At 51.0% G+C, this 18,168-nt stretch overlaps 1 protein-coding gene across 1 annotated transcript; it reads right to left on the bottom strand.

The window, feature by feature from the left end:
• Positions 1 to 1,977: 1,977 nt before the first annotated feature.
• Positions 1,978 to 18,168, bottom strand: MARCHF2 (membrane associated ring-CH-type finger 2). Its single transcript, XM_081846445.1, has 5 exons — positions 17,953 to 18,168; positions 9,989 to 10,217; positions 4,915 to 5,110; positions 3,456 to 3,665; positions 1,978 to 2,912 (listed from the first exon to the last, which is right to left on the bottom strand). Exons 2-5 carry the CDS (start codon positions 10,162 to 10,164, stop codon positions 2,754 to 2,756), a joined length of 741 nt encoding a protein of 246 aa, XP_081702571.1. The 5' UTR covers positions 10,165 to 10,217; positions 17,953 to 18,168; the 3' UTR covers positions 1,978 to 2,753.

The following is an 18,168-nucleotide window of genomic DNA, read 5'->3' as shown; positions in this document are numbered from 1 at the left end:
ACACTAAAATTCCTACACGGTTAACCTGATTTCTGCTTTTAACATTTTAAACAGGGTTTTTATGGTATGCACCAGTTGCTGTAAACTGCTCTGGTTTTTTTAAAAAATGAATTAGCTTATGTAGGCTAACCACTATTAATGAAACTTAAGTTAGGCATGTTCATTCATTTACACGTGTCTGCTTTTGGACTAAACCCTGCTCGGATACAGCCCAAGTCTTAGGACACGTGTCACTATAACCCTTGATAAAAAGATGCCATAATAGGTCATGGGTAGGCAAACTAAGGCCCGGGGGCCGGATCCGACCCAATCGCCTTCTCAATCCGGCCCGCGGACGGTCTGGGAATCAGCATGTTTTTATATGAGTAGAATGTGTTCTTTTATTTAAAATGCATCTCTGGGTTATTTGTGGGGCATAGGAATTCGTTCATATTTTTTCCCCCAAAATATAGTCCGGCCCCCCACAGGGTCTGAGAGAGAGTGGACCAGCCCCCTGCTGAAAAAGTTTGCTGACCCCTGCAAGTGATTTATGTTTTTATAATAATGATAATGTACAAGTAAGCATAATTTCTTAAAAAGCACAGCAAAAGTTGCCTCAAACTTAACTACAAAGTACAAGGGAGGCTGCAGACTGGATCAAGACTGGCCCTTTTAAGTCTGCAAAGCTCCTTTGCTTCCATGAACCCCAAACATGCCCCTAGTTCTGAACACTGGAGACCTGCTTCAGTAGAACTCCCCTTTTCCCAGCGGAAGTCAGCCGGCTGCCACAACCGTCAGCCAAACCGCAAAAGTGCCTTTACACCCACCCCACTGAAGACACTATTCTGTGTGCCATTTTTTTAATTGATGGGATTTTTCAAGATGCAGAAAAAATATGTGCAGTCAGGAAAGAAGAGAGCGGACCCAGACTATGGAGGCAGCAATCCGTCCTGGGCTCTGTGCAACACAGATGTGTCAAGAGAGGGAGCTATGTGTCGTGTGGGTTTTTTTAAGGTTGTAAGGCTGGGGGTAATGGGTTTCACCGCGCTCAACTCTTGTGTTTGATTGCAGTCACTACATTTACCATTTTTAACTCTCTGAAAAGTGACTGTGCTGTTTAAGCTTAAAGACTGGAAGAAAGTAAATATTGCGATTTAAGCTTAAAGACCGTAATTGCTGGGGGGGAGTAAATAAATCAGCTGTTCCTATTACTGTACACGGCGTGTGTTTTGATGTTTTTTTCTTTTCTTTTCAGTTTCCAAAGTGTCTTTTATACTTTAGCATTCCGAAGATAAGCAGGGCAGCGGAGACTGAGGACCAACCACGTGGATGAATTGTGAATTGAACTGTGCATTGAACAGGGTCCGAACTGGTTCCCTTTTCGGAACGGGTGAACGTGAAGCAATTCCTCTTTAAAATGAACTTTCCATATGCTCTTCACGGATCAAGTGCTCAGAAACTTTTAGCCCTTTCCCCAGCGTGGACAGACCTTTCCTTCCACGCTAGAGAGTGTCGCACAGATTATTACAGCAACGAGCTGCCAAGACTTCTCAAAAACTACCACTCAGTCAGTCACAACCTTCTTTTTTTAAAAAAGAAAAACTTCTCCAGTCCCAACATTGGTTCAATTTTTTTTCTTTTTTTACTCCTCCTGGGATTATTATTATTATACTTCAAATCCATTCTCAAACGCACAGAATCCTCTGGCCGGGGAGAGAAACATCACTGACAAAGAAACAAGAGGGAGGGGGGACGAGGGAGGGGGCTCGGCGCTCCCCCACCCAAAAAATCTATGTAGTGCAAAAACAGGAAAGGGGGCTTGGAGAGACCCCGAGGAAAGAAGGGCGCAAAAGGAGAAGAAACTTCCCTCCCACCCTCCGGTTCTTCGGAAGAGCACCAATTCATTCCCAAATGCGATCAGATGACAAGCAGATCTGCACATTGCTTTCCCCCCCGCTTAGAAAGTCATTGCAAGTTCTTGAAAATATGCCCGGTGTGTTTCGCGGGGTGGATATTTATTGCAGAGGTGCCTTCGGCTTCCTCAGACATTTCCCAGCTGCTACCCACAGGGACAGCAGGTATTAAACCACTGGGGGTTAAGGACTCATCGATTCTTGAGCCTTCCCCAAAATGTGACAGTCGCAGCGGTTGCTGCATAGGAGAAGTCGGGCGGCGGCGAGAAACCTCCGCAGCAAAAGCTCCACAGAGCGAAACCGACAAAGCGCAACAGCCTTGAGGTGAGCGGGGGGGGGGGGGCGTCGAGGCAGCAGCAACGGGCAGGTCGCCTCTCCGCCTCTCTCGCGGGGACGTTTGTCGGGACGACATAAAAAAAGGGGCCTGGACACAAACAGCAACAGCAGCAACAGCGACAACACCAGGCGTGGAAATTAAGAAGAGTGATAAAATTATAATAATAACAACAATAATTATGGTAATATAATATAGATATATGGATATAGGGAGAGGCTCTCTTTCTCCTCTGCTAGGTTTCGTCTCAAAGACGGAGTCTGGCCGGCGGGCGCTCAGGGCCCACCGCCAGCCAAGCTCATTGCACACACCCCTGGGGGGCTCGGTTGTCGTTCTGTGTTCTCGCCGCAGCGGAACGGGGCAAGTGGCAAGATTCCCCCTTTGGTCGGGCTGATTGTTTAGGCGAGTCTTTAGCTGCTGTGGGCGGGTGAAAGTGCTATCCCACTCTCCTCTCTCTCTCCCTCCTCCCCGCCCCCCGCCCCGTGCGAGGGGAGGGCCCCCCTCGCCTACGGAGGGCGACTCCTGGCTCATACAGTCGTCTCGTCGGCCTTCTTCTTCAGGAGCTTGGCGGAGAGCAGCGAGTGCGAGACAGGGTGCGGGTTCCTCGAGTCCGGGATCATCAGGCGGACTTTCTGATTGGTCCTTCGCCACTCGGAGTACAGCTGGCAATGGTAGCGGAATGAAACCTGGCCAGCAGGGTGGGAGGGGGGTCACAAGCGGGGTGGGGAAGGAGAGCAAGAATAATCAGGGTTAGGTTTGGAAGTGCCCAAGGTAAAGATAAAGGGAGCCCTGACCATTAGGTCCAGTTGTGGCCGACTCTGGGATTGCGGTGCTCATCTCGCTTTATTGGCCGAGGCAGCCGGAGTACAGCTTCCAGGTCATGTGGCCAGCAGGACTAAGCCGCTTCTGGCAAACCTGAGCAGCACACGGAAACGCTGTTTACCTTCCCGCCGGAGCGGTACCTATTTATCTACTTGCACTTTGATGTGCTTTCAAACTGCTAGGTTGGCAGGAGTTGGGACCGAGCAATGGGAGCTCACCCTGTCATTGCGGAGATTCGAACCGCCGACCTTCTGATCAGCAAGTCCTAGGCTCTGTGGTTTAACCCCCTGTGCCACCCACATCCCTATCACTGACCCATAACCTGCCCACAATAATAGTAAGGAGGAGGAGTAGACAAATTTAGTGTAAGAAGAACCCCGAGAAGGAAAGCGGGCGTGACCACTCACCAGTGTCCAGAGGACATAGATGGTAAAAAGTGCTATGGTCAGGGCAATCAGGCCGATGGCCTCCAGGCGGCTATTGAACTGCAGGTGGTCTTGGGCACCGCGGAGGCAAAGCCAGCCGGAGATGGCAGCCAGCGGGGTGATGAAAAGGAAACACACCATGTCGCAGAACAGCGTCCGTTTCTCGTTGCGTGGGCCGGGGTCCTTCAGCCACTGGAGAGAAGGAAGGAAGCGACAGAGGGGGATTAATTTGTCAGAATGAAGGGGAAAGAATCGCACGCTGAAAATGCTGTCTATGAGAATAAAAGAAAATCATTGTAAATTAGTTTGGAGATGGTATTTAACGCCAGTCAGATTAAATAAAAACAAGAACGCTGATGGAGCTGAAAGCTCTGTCTGTTGTTTGAGAACTCTCAGAGCCACCTTGTTAGTCCCAAACAAGTTTTATCTGCCGGGAGTAAAGAGGGTGCCTGAGCCTAAATCGAGAGCAAGCAACTGCCTGCGTTCTTGCTGTCCAGCAACACGCTGGAAATGATTTTGAAATCAAATAAACAAGGAATATTCGGTGTTATGTTGGAGGGGATGCCGGGAAGCAGGGAATTATGTTCACATGTGGTGGGGGTGTAAATATGTACATTTGGAGAGGGGGCAAAGGGTGCTTAAGGAGATAACAGAAATCACTGACCGACAGTCCAGAGGTAGCATTATTATCTATGAAGGAGTTGCTCACAAATTTATTTGACAGCTGCCATTTGTGAGCTTCCAAGTACAGCGGTGCCTCGCAAGACGAAAATAATCCGTTCCGCGAGTCTCTTCGTCTAGCGGTTTTTTTGTCTTGCGAAGCATCCCTATTAGTGGCTTAGCGGATTAGCGCTATTAGCGGCTTAGCGGCTATTAGCGGCTTAGCGGTTATTAGCGGCTTAGAAAAAGGGGGGGAGGGGAAAAACTTGCAAGACTCGCAGGACGTTTTCGTCTTGCGAAGCAAGCCCATAGGGAAATTCGTCTTGCGAAGCGCCTCGAAAAACGGAAAACCCTTTCGTCTAGCGGGTTTTTCGTCTTGCGAGGCATTCTCTTGCGGGGCACCACTGTATGTGTATCTGCCTATCCTATCGGTGTTTCTCATCAACTACCAGCAAGGGAAGACTGCTCCCACCATGGGCTGAGATAACCCCAGCCGCCCAGTCCCACTCCCTTGCCTCAGAGGACCTTAGAGAGAACCTCCGATCTGCAGAGGGCAGGGAGCGCTGCCTGATCTATTCCGGTTCCACGGAGAGATCATGCCTTCCTGTTCCTTTTATAACACCTGAGCACAATTTCATTTTGAGAATCTTTTGCAAGGCACCGCCCAGGGACAAAGCAGAATGCAAGTGTTCCAAAGAAACAGATTTGTCGTTCTCTTTCCCACTCAAAACCTCTAGCCTGGAGATCGTGCCCTGCGGCAAGCGAGGGAGGCGCAACCCACCTCAATCAGGGGCCTGGGCCGCCGTTCCACGACAAACTCGGTGTGGCACAGTTCGCAGTAGCTCGTGTTCGAGGAGGAAAGCCACTTCTCCAGGCAGCTCTTGTGGACGGTCCCCAAGGTGCCCGTGCAGTCGCAGGGCGAGAGCAGGCCTTCTCCGCTTCCGCCTTCGTGGCAGATTCGACAGATTGGGCCATCGCTGCAAGGAGAAGGCAAAAGAGAAGGGGGCTTCAGCCACTTTCAGAAGACCAGGGTGGGGAAAGTGTGTGGTGCCTCGCAAGATGAAAAGAATCCATTCCGCGAGTCTCTTCGTCTTGCGGTTTTTTCGTCTTGCGAAGCAACCCGCTTAGCGGATTAGCGCTATTAGCGGCTTAGCGGCAAAGCAGCAAAGCGGCTATTAGCGGCTTAGAAAAAGGGGGGGAAGCGAAAAAAATCACAAGACTCGCAAGATGTTTTCGTCTTGCGAAGCAAGCCCATAGGGAAATTCATCTTGCGAAGCACTTCGAAAAACGGAAAACCCTTTCGTCTAGCAGGTTTTTCGTCTTGCGAGGCATTCGTCTTGTGGGGCACCACTGTATGGGCAAGCTATCTGGAAGAAAAATTGTATTTCAAGGAGTTAAGTGATCTGACATGGTTATCCTTCCTGCCTCTGTTCCGGTTAGGCTCATTCTACTCGTGTGTAGGACTCTGGCAGAGACACATGCCCGACTGGCATGTTCTCTCCCTCCTGGTCGATCGTTCGGGAGCTTCAAAAGCTTTCTTCAGCCCAAACATCACAGCGGGTGATACCTAGAGGCATCAGAACACTTACGATCCTGCAGTATTGGCAGTTTGCGTAACAGAACTCAGTAGCACAGCATTTTGGCTAATCTACTTTTATTTACATATAATACACTCGGAGCATTCCGACTTAGCTCTTTCCTCTTTCTCATCAGACAGCAAAGAGAAAAGGAACAAAGGACAATAGTCCCACTTCACAGAACACAGTAATACCAAAACATCCTGTCTCCGTCACTTCGCACACTGTGCAATGAAAACAGACACTGTCATGTGATAGACAACAATCCCATGACTGCAAACACGGAGCAAAAATCCTAACAGTTCCTTCCGCCTCCCCTTGTCTCTTGTTAAGTTCTTTGATGGCATGGAGAACAGCCTTTATTGTCCTAATCAGTTGGGAGGCAGTGATAGTGCTGGGTACCTTCTTGATGTTGAACGCTGTTTTGAAACAGTGAGGAATTGGGAATGGGTGGCCAATGAATGATCAGCACATAGCCAGTCAGACAAGCCAAACAGCCTACTAACTATAAATCGGATGGTTGTGGGCAGAGTTTTTGAGAAGCTCATGCACGGACTGATCTACCACGGGGCCGTGCAAACTGAGGCTGCCTGGGGGACTCACTTTGCCGTTTCTTGAGGGCTTGCAAGTGGCAGATTGAAGTGCTTGCTTGGTATGTATATACTGCTTGCTGTTTAGAATAAAACCTTTCATCTGGCGTTTTGTATTACTTCTGAATCTCATTTTGAAAGAACCAACTTGCATTTGGCAAGACAAAGGCCTGATGTCTTTGATGGCTGCGACCCGATAACACCTCTGCTGCCTTTCAGGTTTCTAGGACCGTTGTATCTGCTAACCAAAAAAGATTCTGAACTTGTGCACGATGGAGAATTTCCATCATGAAGAGCCATCATCATACAGTATGGTGCAGTGGTTAAGAGCGGTGGACTCGTAATCTGGGGAACTGGGTTCGATTCCCCGCTCCTCCACCTTCAGCTGCTGGGTGACCTTGGGCCAGTCACACTTCTCTGAAGTCTCTCAGCCCCACTCACCTCACAGAGTGTTTGTTGTGGGGGAGGAAGGAAAAGGAGAATGTTAGCTGCTTTGAGACTCCTTCGGGTAGTGATAAAGCGGGATATCAAATCCAAACTCTTCTTCCGGCCAAGGGGTTAATTGGCCATTTCTCCAAGACCACACCCACCTGTCAATCAACTCAAGTCGCCGTGTGACGTTGGATGATGATGGACATGTGGTGGGGCTCAAATCTATGCTGGCTGCGACCCCCAGTTCCCCACAGAGACCTGGCACACAGCTGAAACAGCAGGATAACGCCTACTCAACAGCTGGTGAGCAGACCCCAGAGAGTTTAGGATTTAACTCTCCTCCCACCAGCTGATGACAGAGTTCAATCCTGCTGGGTGCTGCTCTGGCAATACAGTGGTACCTCGGGTTAAGTACTTAATTTGTCCCGGAGGTCCGTACTTAACCTGAAACTGTTCTTAACCTGAAGCACCACTTTAGCTAATGGGGCCTCCTGCTGCTGCCGTGCCGCCGAAGCCCGCTTTCTGTTCTCATCCTGAAGCAAAGTTCTTAACCTGAAGCACTATTTCTGGGTTAGCGGAGTCTTTAACCTGAAGCATACGTAACCTGAAGCGAATGTAACCTGAGGTACCATGGACTGCAAGAAGATCAAACCTATCCATTCTGAAGGAAATCAGCCCTGAGTGCTCACTGGAAGGACATATCCTGAAGCTGTGGCTCCAAGACTTTGGCCACCTCATGAGAAGAGAAGACTCCCTGGAAAAGACCCTGATGCTGGGAAAGATGGAGGGCACAAGGAGAAGGGGACGACAGAGGACAAGATGGTGGGACAGTATTCTCGAAACTACCAGCATGAGTTTGACCAAATTGCGGGAGGCAGTGGAAGACAGGAGTGCCTGGCGTGCTCTGGTCCAGGGGGTCATGAAGAGTCGGACACGACTAAGCGACTAAACAACAGCAACAAGTTGCTTTGGGAGACGATAATCAAGCATAGCCCAGTTCTGTGAAGCTTGGAGGTGGGATGTGAGGCATCTGGGCTTTAGCAGTGCAGTGGTACCTTGGGTTAAGAACTTAATTAATTCTGGAGGTCCGTTCTTAACCTGAAACTGTTCTTAACCTGAAGCACCACTTTAGCTAATGGGGCCTTCTGCTGCTGTCGTGCCGCCAGAGCCCGATTTCTGTTCTCATCCTGAAGCAAAGTTCTTAACCTGAAGCACTATTTCTGGGTTAGCGGAGTCTTTAACCTAAAGCATATGTAACCTGAAGCGAATGTAACCTGAGGTACCACTGTATGTAGGGAGCGCCCCCCCCCCGGTCAACTTGGACAGATGGGCAGTCCTGCTCACCAATCAATCACCAGAAATCCTTGTGACATCAGATGATTGGCAGACGGGCGCCCCCGTCCACCAGTTAAAGTTGGCCTGCAGGGGCAGCGAGATAAAGATCCGGCCTGCCAGGCCAAAAACACCCCCTTCCCTGATTGACAGCCTTGAAGAGGCTTGCTTTTTCTCAGCCCTCGTACGAAGACCGAGGGCGCGGACAGGAGCAGGTGGGAAGGACGACTGTGTCTGCCTGCATCTTTCCATCCTGTGAAAACAAATGCATTCCGCTTTGTGTGTTCTACCTGAGAATGTGAGATAAATTCCAGCAGGCAGCAGCCGAAGCATCACAAAGGGTGTCTGCAGAGATTGTGTGCAGGGGGCGAATGAGTCGGACTAAGAAGAAGAAGAAGAAGAGTTTGGATTTGATATCCCGCCTTTCACTCCCTTTAAGGAGTCTCAAAGCGGCTAACATTCTCCTTTCCCTTCCTTCCCCACAACAAACACTCTGTGAGGTGAGTGGGGCTGAGAGACTTCAGAGAAGTGTGACTGGCCCAAGATCACCCAGCAGCTGCATGTGGAGGAGCGGAGACGCGAACCCGGTTCCCCAGGATTACGAGACTACCGCTCTTAACAGGAAAGAGCCACAGATAAGTCGCTCCAGCAGAGGAAGAAACACAGGAAGTTGCCTTCTGCAGAGTCAGACCTTTGGTCTGTCTAGCTACACTGTAGCTCGCCCCGCAGGGTTCTAGACAGTGAGATTCTCCCCACCGTACGTGGAGACGCTGGAAACTCAACCCAATTGCTTCTGAACGCAACGTCCGAGTTGCATCCTTTCTTTCTCAAGGGATTTATGCTAGAAATTCCCCAGTCGCCAGGCATGTTCTGCCCCTGGCGCAGGTCCGATCGTGACCACGCAGAGATCTCTGAGTGCCAGGCTGGCAGCTGACATCTCTATCTGGCTGGCCCCTCCAGCTTACTTAAGCAGGTCAGCAGAAGGGTTTGTTTACTAGAGCACTTCGGCTATGGGGCAGCTCTTTAGATTGAGTGGGTAAATAAGTTGGGGGGGGGAAGCAAAATGTCCCTTAGAGAAGGATCTGAAACATTTCCCTTTAAGCTTGATTTTGTTTTATTCTGTGTTGTTTTACTTGATATTTTAAACTGCTTTGAGACTGTTTCTTTAAAATACAAAGCGGTATAGGTAAAGGGTAAAGGGACCCCTGACCATTGGGTCCAGTCGCAGATGACTCTGGGGTTGTGGTGCTCATCTCGCTTTATGGGCCGAGGGAGCCGGCGTACAGCTTCCGGGTCATGTGGCCAGCAGGACTAAGCCGCTTCTGGCGAACCAGAGCAGCGCACGGAAACGCTGTTTACCTTCCCACCGGAGCGCTACCTATTTATCTACTTGCACTTCATGCTTTTGAACTGCTAGGTTGGCAGGGGCAGGGACCAGGCAACGGGAGCTCACCCCGTCATTGCGGGGATTCGAACCACCAACCTTCTGATCGGCAAGCCCTAGGCTATGTGGTTTAACCCACAGCGCCACCCGCATCCCTTACAAAGCGGTATAGAAATGAAATTAATTCTTCTTCTTCACTTGGGGGAAAATGGTACCTAGACATTCCATTGTGGCAACCGCAACCTAGGTTTAAGGTGGCATTTGGCGGTTAGGTAATATATCTGAGTTCCTAACACTGCTCAAACTACGTAGGATTCCAGTCCTCTGAATAAAAGTCTGTTTTAAGTGGGTAACACAGGAGGAGGCACAGACTTGCGTATCATTATGTTTTTGCAGATGTCCTTCCAACTCTGAACCTCCCTATCCCCCCAGCCATCACTAAAAGGCTTTCTGCTTCTTTGACTCTAAACTGAACTCGGCCCTTCAGGGTCAAAGGACGCCCCTCTTGCCGGCTAACCAGGCTCACATCCTCGGCCTCACCTCTGCGTCCCCAGGGCTTTGATGACAGTCGAGAGCAGCCGTCCGTCCTTGGCCGTGACTTGGGTGACGTACTGAGGACGCCCAAAGTCGGAATCTTCCACCGACTTGGACAATGCGGCGCTGCCTGGACAGTCACACAGCGAGCCCGGGAGGTGGCAGCAGTCGCCCGTTGTCATGGCAACCGAGGATGCGATGGCATCAGCAGCCGGAGAGCAGAATCATGGTAGGCCTGAGGAAGAGACAGAAAGGGCTGGTCAAAGTCGGGCCCGATACAAACTCACGGCTTGTCGCTTTGCTGCTCAATTGGCAATTTTCTGTTTTACAATCAAAAGGACCCAATTTTACATCCTTAAGATATCAATCGTATACAGTGGTGCCCCGCAAGACGGAAAACCCGCTAGACTAAAGGGTTTTCCGTTTTGGAGGCGCTTCGCAAAACGAATTTCCCTATGGGCTTGCTTCGCAAGACGAAAATGTCTTGCGAGTTCCTGCGGGGTTTTTTCCCCTTTCCCCCCCTTTTTCTAAGCAGCTAAGTCGCTTATCAGCTGATCTGCTAAGCTGATAAGCCGCTAAAAGCCGCTAAAAGTCGCTAAACCGCTAATAGCGCTAATCCGCTAAGCTGTCAATGGGCTTGCTTTGCAAGACGAAAAAACCGCTATACGAAGAGACTCATGGAACGGATTAATTTCGTCTTGCGAGGCACCACTGTAGTTAAAGCCATGGTTTTCCCAGTAGTGATGTATGGAAGTGAGAGCTGGACCATCAAGAAGGTTGATCGACGCATAATTTATGCTTTTGAATTCTGGTGCTGGAGGAGACTCTTGAGAGTCCCATGGACTGCAAGAAGATCAAACCTCTCCATTCTGAAGGAAATCAGCCCTGAGTGCTCACTGGAAGGACAGATCCTGAAGCTGAGGCTCCAATACTTCGGCCACCTCATGAGAAGAGACTCACGCCCTGGAAAAGACCCTGATGTTGGGAAAGATGGAGGGCACAAGGAGAAGGGGACGGCAGAGGACGAGATGGTGGGACAGTGTTCTTGAAGCTACCAGCATAAGTTTGACCAAACTGCGGGAGGCAGTGGAAGACAGGAGGGCCTGGCGTGCTCTGGTTCAGGGGGTCACGAAGAGTCGGACACGACAAAACGACTCAACAACAAGAAGATATCAATGACTTCTCTTCTTCTCTTTCCATGGTTCATTTTACATATCATAAATCCCTGCATATTTTACAAAAACTAAACCGTTCAGTATTCAATTATTACATCCATCAAAGCTTATTTACACTGTTGAATTTATCTGAATGCTGCCAGCTTTTTCAGCTGTATATATATATTTCCTATATATTCAATAAACATTTCCCAGTCTTCTCTAAATGTATGTTCTTCTTGTTCTCTTATTCTATCTGTTAAGTCTGCAAGCTGCACATATTCTGTCAACTTAAGTTGCCATTCTTCTCTGATTGGGACCTCGCTCGTTTTCCATTTGGGGACCAACGAAACATGGGCCACAGTAGTAGCATACATTTTTTGACCCCTGGGAATTTGAGTCTGAATTATGCCCAACAGAAGAGACTGGTTTTGGGAGGGAAAGTACTTTTAAACATTTTTTCTCAATTCATTATGGATCATTTCCCAGTACTCTTTTACCCTTTTACAGGTCCGCCACATATGATAGAACATTCCCTCAACCTCTTTGCATCTCCAGCACTAATCTGATTTAGTCTTATACATCTCAGCACGCCTACTCAGAGTTAAATACCATCTGTGAATCATCCCTGCTGCGATTAGTTACAACTGAGTGTAAAATAGCAGCGTTAAAGGTCAGGAGCAGGCATAAGCAAACCTGGCCTACCACATGTTTTGGGACTACAACTCCCATCATCACTCGCTAACAGGTCCATTGGTCAGGGATGATGCGGGGCACCACTGTAACACGGTCCATCTAATCACAATGCAGTCAGGTCAGCTGGGAGGACGCCTGGGGGCCAGAGGTTGAGACGCTCTGTGGATGGGTCATCCAGGTGAGAAAAGGAGACTTTCTTCAGCTTCCGTGTCTCATTCATCAAGGCAAAATGGAGAAAGAGAGACACTGGCAATCTCAAAATGACGAATGACCATAAGTGAGGCCTGTATAAACTATCAAAAAGAATCATAGAGCTGAAAGGAAGGATAACAGTGGTACCTTGGTTTTCGAACAGAATGTGTTCCATGAGTCCGTTTGACTCCTGGAACCATTCAAAAACCAAAGCGCGGCTTCCGATTGGCAGCAGGAGAACACTCACTTCCGGGTTTCGATCGTTCGGGAACTGATTTGTTCGGGAGCCAATGCATTTGGCTTCCAAGGTACGACTGTACAGTCATACCTCATGTTACGTTTGCTTCATGTTCATTTTTTCAGATTGCGTCCAGCGGTGACCCGGAAGTACCAGAAAGGGTTACTTCCGGGTTTCGCCTCTCGTGCATGCGCTTCAGGTTACACACCTTTCATGTTGTGAACGGGCCTCCGGAACGGATCCCGTTCGCAACCAGAGGTACCACCATACAAGGATATGCAGAGCTCTGTCCTTTTTAGGGATCGAACCTGCAGCCTTGGCGTTATCGGCACCATGCTCTAATGTCTAACCAACCGAGCTATCCAAGCATGTCAAGGGAAATCACACGCATCCTATTCTGCATTTGCGCAGGCCCTAGATTCTCACAAACATGACATATTAGCAACAACACGGTTTCGAAGAAGGTGAAGGAATGCAATGTGTGTGTGGCGCAGGGGAGGAGACGGACAACGTACTCAGCAGGCTTTGTATTTATGTCTTAGTTAATTAAAGAACAAAAAGGCGGGGGAACATCTCCCAAGAGGATCCCCATTGTTCAAGAAATGCGTGTGTCCTGCATCGGTCAGCAAATGTCCAGGAAGGAAGGACTGTTCCTGGAAAAATGAGCTGCCTTTGTGGTCTTCATCATTCTGAAAAGCAGCCGCTTGGATAATAAAACAGGGAACAGCTCCTCCCTTTTCATTTGGTTGATTTCTAAAAACCCGACCCAAGGAAGGCAACATCCCTTAAAACTTGGCCAGCGTGAAACTGGTCCCACAACCAGCTGAGCACAAGCTCTTCTCAGAAGTGAGGGAGAACAACTTTGCCTATGCATTCTCAAAACACACACCCCAAAATCATCTTTTCCTCTTAAGATGTGTGCTGCACAGCCCCAAGGGAAAAGCAACAAAGAATACAGTGATGCCCCGCAAGACGAACGCCTCGCAAGACGGAAAACCCGCTAGACTAAAGGGTTTTCCGTTTTGGAGGCGCTTCGCAAAACGAATTTCCCTATGGGCTTGCTTCGCAAGACAAAATGTCTTGCGAGTTTTTCCGACTTTTTTTTCCTTTCCCCCCCTTTTTCTAAGCCGCTAAGCCGCTTATCAGCTGATCCGCTAAGCCGCTAATAGCGCTAATCCGCTAAGGCGTCAATGGGCTTGCTTCGCAAGACGAAAAAACCGCTAGACGAAGAGAATCGCGGAACGGATTCTTTTCGTCTTGCAAGGCACCACTGTATTGTGGCACCTTAAGGACTTTTACCAGTTTATTGTGCCATGGACTTCTGTAGACCGCAGGCTACTTCAGCAAGGGTTATCCTAAAGTAGCGGGTATGGGGGGGGTGGAACTGTGAATTATGTAGCATATCCTTCCAATGCTAATAGCAGCTTCAAAGGAGCTGGTTGCACAGCAAGGGAGTAAAGGGTTAACTCCCACCCTACACTTCTGCCTGCTCCAATCCAGTTAATTTTCAGCATCCGCTTTCCATTGGGTCCTATTCATATTTTTAAAAAAAAAAAAACAAAACATGCATTTTAAGAATACTTGGGTCTGTAAACATAATTAAGCTTTCCCACAAATTCCACTGAGCTTCATGACGGGAGTGGAGATTCGAACCCCGATCTCCCAGGCCCTCGTCCGTCACTCTAACCATTACGCTACACTGCCCTTTAGCGTCCTTCCGCTATGGGACAAGCTCTATAAATTAAGCAATAGGTAAAAAAATAATACGGGGAAAGCGAAATGTCACTTAGAGAAGTATCTGAAATATTTTCCCGGAAGCTTGGATTCATCTCATTCTGGGTTGTTTTATTTGATGCGCCAATGGGCTGTTAACAGCTTTGAGATATGCCCGTGCCCCCCTCTTTAAAATACAACATGGTATAGACTAGAAATTAAAAATAATAACCGCCACAACACACCCCATTTTGGGGGAAATGGCACCTAATTGTGGCAACTGTAGGTTTAAGGTGCCGTTCAGCGATCAGCTTATATATCTGAGTTCCTAATGCTTCTGCCATCTTCAAGTCACCCGGACACCTGCAATCCGCCTTTCTACCCTCACTCGGGTCTTTGCTTTGCAGCCTGCACTGGAGAAATCCCAGGTTCCTGGCTATTCCTGGAACCACGGCAGTGGCGTAGCGTGGGGGGGGTGTAGGGGGGGGCCGGCCGCACCGGGTGCAACATCTGGGGGTTAGGGTTAGGGGGCGCAAATTACTTGCCTTGCACCAGGTGCTGACAACCCACGCTACGCCACTGAACCACGGCAAAGGCAGGGGGTGCCTACTGGTTCCAAAACGTTTTCCACCTCATCGTTTTAAACATGCAAAATCCAGAACGCTTCTCCTGCCCCCCCCCCTCTCTCTCTCAGGCCATTCCCTCGCCAGCACACAAAAATGGCATGGGGCAAAGGTCCCCAAATGCAGATCTGTTGTCGCCGCCTGGTGAAGTCGCCCGCAGCAATGAGGAGGTGGTTAACTGGACTGTTTCAAATGCCTGGAAGAGCCCATGCACAAAGCAAACCCAACTCTCAGGCGAGAAGGGGCTGGCTCTTGCAGTATTTAAAGGTAAAGGGACCCCAGACCATTAGGTCCAGTCGTGGCCGACTCTGGGGATGTGGCGCTCATCTCGCTTTATTGGAACAGCTTCCGGGTCATGTGGCCAGCAGGACTAAGCCGCTTCTGGCGAACCAAAGCAGCGCATGGAAACGCCGTTTACCTTCCCGCCGGAGCGGTACCTATTTATCTACTTGCACTTTGACATGTTTTCAAACTGCTAGGTTGGCAGGAGCAGGGACCGAGCAACGGGAGCTCACCCCATCATGGGGATTCGAACCGCCAACCTTCTGATCGGTAAGTCCTAGGCTCTGTGGTTTAACCCACAGCGCCACCTGCGTCCCCTTGCAGTATTTAGAGAACTCCAATTCTCACTGCCATGGATAAAAACTAACCGATAGCAGAATTAACGTCTTAGGGACATTTTGGTCATAAAAAGCTGTTGAGGAACAGCTAGGGAAAGATCTTTTCACTGCACAAATAGGGCTGCCGTACGTGCATATCAGAAGTATTTATTCTGTTTGCTGAATTTCCGGGAAAATAGCTAAGAAACATGCAGGGGGGAGGGGCTAAACAACTTTTATGTCCGGATTTTCACCTCTTGAAATATGGCAACTCTAAATTACAGTCATATCCTCCTTACAGTTCAGCCACAGCACACATCTAAAGGATGGTTGTAGCACTTTAACTTTAACAACGGCTTTTCCCAAATAATTCTGAGAACTGTAGTTACAATTCCCAAAGTTCCTGGGAAGAGGGCCTGCTAAACCACTCTAGGAATTGTAGCTCTGTGAGAGGACAGGGGGAGGGGGGGGGCGGTTTCTTTCCTAACCACTCTCAGCATCCTTAACAAACTACAGTTCCCAGGGTTCTTTAGGGAGAAGCCACGGCTGTTAAAAGTGCTACTTAGCATTTCCACGGGTGGCGCTGTGGGTTAAACCACAGAGCCTAGGGCTTGCCGATCAGAAGGTGGGCAGTTCGAATCCCCGCAATGACGGGGTGAGCTCCCATTGCTCAGTCCCTGCTCCTGCCAACCTAGCAGTTCAAAAGCACGTCAAAGTGCAAGTAGATAAATAGGTACCGCTCCGGCAGGAAGGTAAACGGCGTTTCCGTGCACTGCTCTGGTTCGCCAGAAGCGGCTTAGTCCTGCTGACCACATGATTCGGAAGCTGTACGCCGGCTCCCTCAGCCAGTAAAGTGAGATGAGCACCACAATCGCAGAGTCGGCCACGACTGGACCTAATGCTCAGGGGTCCCTTTACCTTTACCAGTGCTCAACCACCAACTGTTGAATTGCCTGGACCTTTCCTGTTATGGGTGACGAGTTCACTGGCTGGTCTTTCCCTCCCCCCTTTTTTTCAAGATGCAGGGACCTCCTTTCGGTTGGTAAGATCCTTTCAACAGTGGGAGGGTCTCCCTGGGGGTGTGGTGGTCTCCAGTGGCGTAGCGTGGGGGGTGCAGGGGGGGCTGGCCACACCGGGCGCAACATCGGGGGGGGGGGGCGCTCGCCGCGTCCGGAGTCGCCAAAGAGCCTCGGGCGCAGGCTGTAGCAGAGCCCCATGTCTCGCGGAACCGACGAGCTGTGCGCGCGTCCGGGCTGAAGGCATGCGGCAGGCAGCGGCTCTCAGCGCTCGCCGCGCGTCAGGGCCACGGAGAGCGCGCCAGGCAGCCCCTCCTCACAGCCCCGCCGCTGCCGCCGCCGCTGCAGCTGCGGGGCCATGTTCCATTTTCCTCGCCTCTCTGCCCTCCTCCTCCTCCTCCGGGCAAGCGGCGTCGTTTGGGGGCGGCAGCGCCAGCGGCAACTCACCTCAGATCACCTGACACGGACCCGCCGCCGCTGTGGCTACCTTGCCGTAAATACCCCAGCCCAGGCAGCAGCAAGAAGAAGCTGGCAGTGGCAGCAGGTTAGGGGTTAGGGGCGCAAATTACTTGCCTTGCCCCGGGTTAGGGGGCGCAAATTACTTGCCTTGCCCCAGGTTAGGGGGCGCAAATTACTTGCCTTGCCCCAGGTTAGGGGCGCAAATTACTTGCCTTGCCCCGGGGTAGTGGGCGCAAATTACTTGCCTTGCCCCAGGTTAGGGGCGCAAATTACTTGCCTTGCCCCAGGTTAGGGGGCGCAAATTACTTGCCTTGCCCCAGGTTAGGGGTGCAAATTACTTGCCTTGCCCCGGGTTAGGGGGCGCAAATTACTTGCCTTGCCCCAGGTTAGGGGCGCAAATTACTTGCCTTGCCCTGGGTTAGGGGGCGCAAATTACTTGCTTTGCCCCGGGTTAGGGGGCGCAAATTACTTGCCTTGCCCCGGGTTAGGGGCACAAATTACTTGCCTTGCCCCAGCTTAGGGGGCACAAATTACTTGCCTTGCCCCAGGTTAGGTAAAGGTAAAGGTACCCCTGCCTGTACGGGCCAGTCTTGCCAGACTCTAGGGTTGTGCGCTCATCTCACTCTAGAGGCCGGGAGCCAGCGCTGTCCGCAGACACTTCCGGGTCATGTGGGCAGCGTGACGAGCTGCATCTGGCGAACCAGAGCAGCGCATGGAAACGCCGTTTCCCTTCCCGCCGGAGTGGTACCTATTTATCTACTTGCACTGGCGTGCTTTCGAACTGCTAGGTTGGCAGGAGCAGAGACCGAGCAACGGGAGCTCACCCCGTCATTGCGGGGATTCGAACCGCCGACCTTCTGATCGGCAAGTCCTAGGCTCTGTGGTTTAACGCACAGCGCCACCCGCGTCCCTGCCCGGGGTTAGGGGGCGCCAATTACTTGCCTTGCCCCGGGTGCTGACAACCCACGCTACGCCGCTGGTGGCCTCTCCCTTCTTTTCCCAGCAGAGGAAATCCCTGTCAGGGATGCTTTTAGCTGCGATTCCTTCATGGCAGGGGGGGGGGGGTTGGACTAGATGACCCTCGGGGTCCCTTCCCAGGGAGCCTCCATACCCTTCCCCCTGGGGTGGGGATTTGGGAGCAGGGTTGTGGGTGAGGCCGGCCTGTTTTGAGGCGGGGGTCGGGGAGGGGACCCAGCAAGGCAAAGCCCCTCCAGAGCCCCCCCTCCTGCCCCCTTCCTGGAGCGCCTGTCACTCAAGGCCAAGCCCCGCCCCCTCCTTACCTGCGCCCCGCCCCTTCCGCCAGAGCCCCGCCCTTCCGCCGGCCCGTTCCTTGGCGCCTTCTTCCCCTCAGGGCCCAGGCTCCGGCCGCCCCATCTCCCCAGGCTGGCGGGTGCTGGGGAAGAAGAAGCGCGGAGGGAGGAGGAGGAGGAGGCGGCCGCCTCCGCCTGCCTCTGTCAGCGGCGTCCGCACCTGACTGGAAGCGCCCGGCACGCCCC

The sequence above is a fragment of the Podarcis erhardii genome, assembly GCF_964252035.2.
Source record: "Podarcis erhardii genome assembly, chromosome: 18".
Taxonomy (NCBI): Eukaryota; Metazoa; Chordata; class Lepidosauria; order Squamata; family Lacertidae; genus Podarcis; species Podarcis erhardii.
This window is presented reverse-complemented; position numbering and strand designations above follow the sequence as displayed.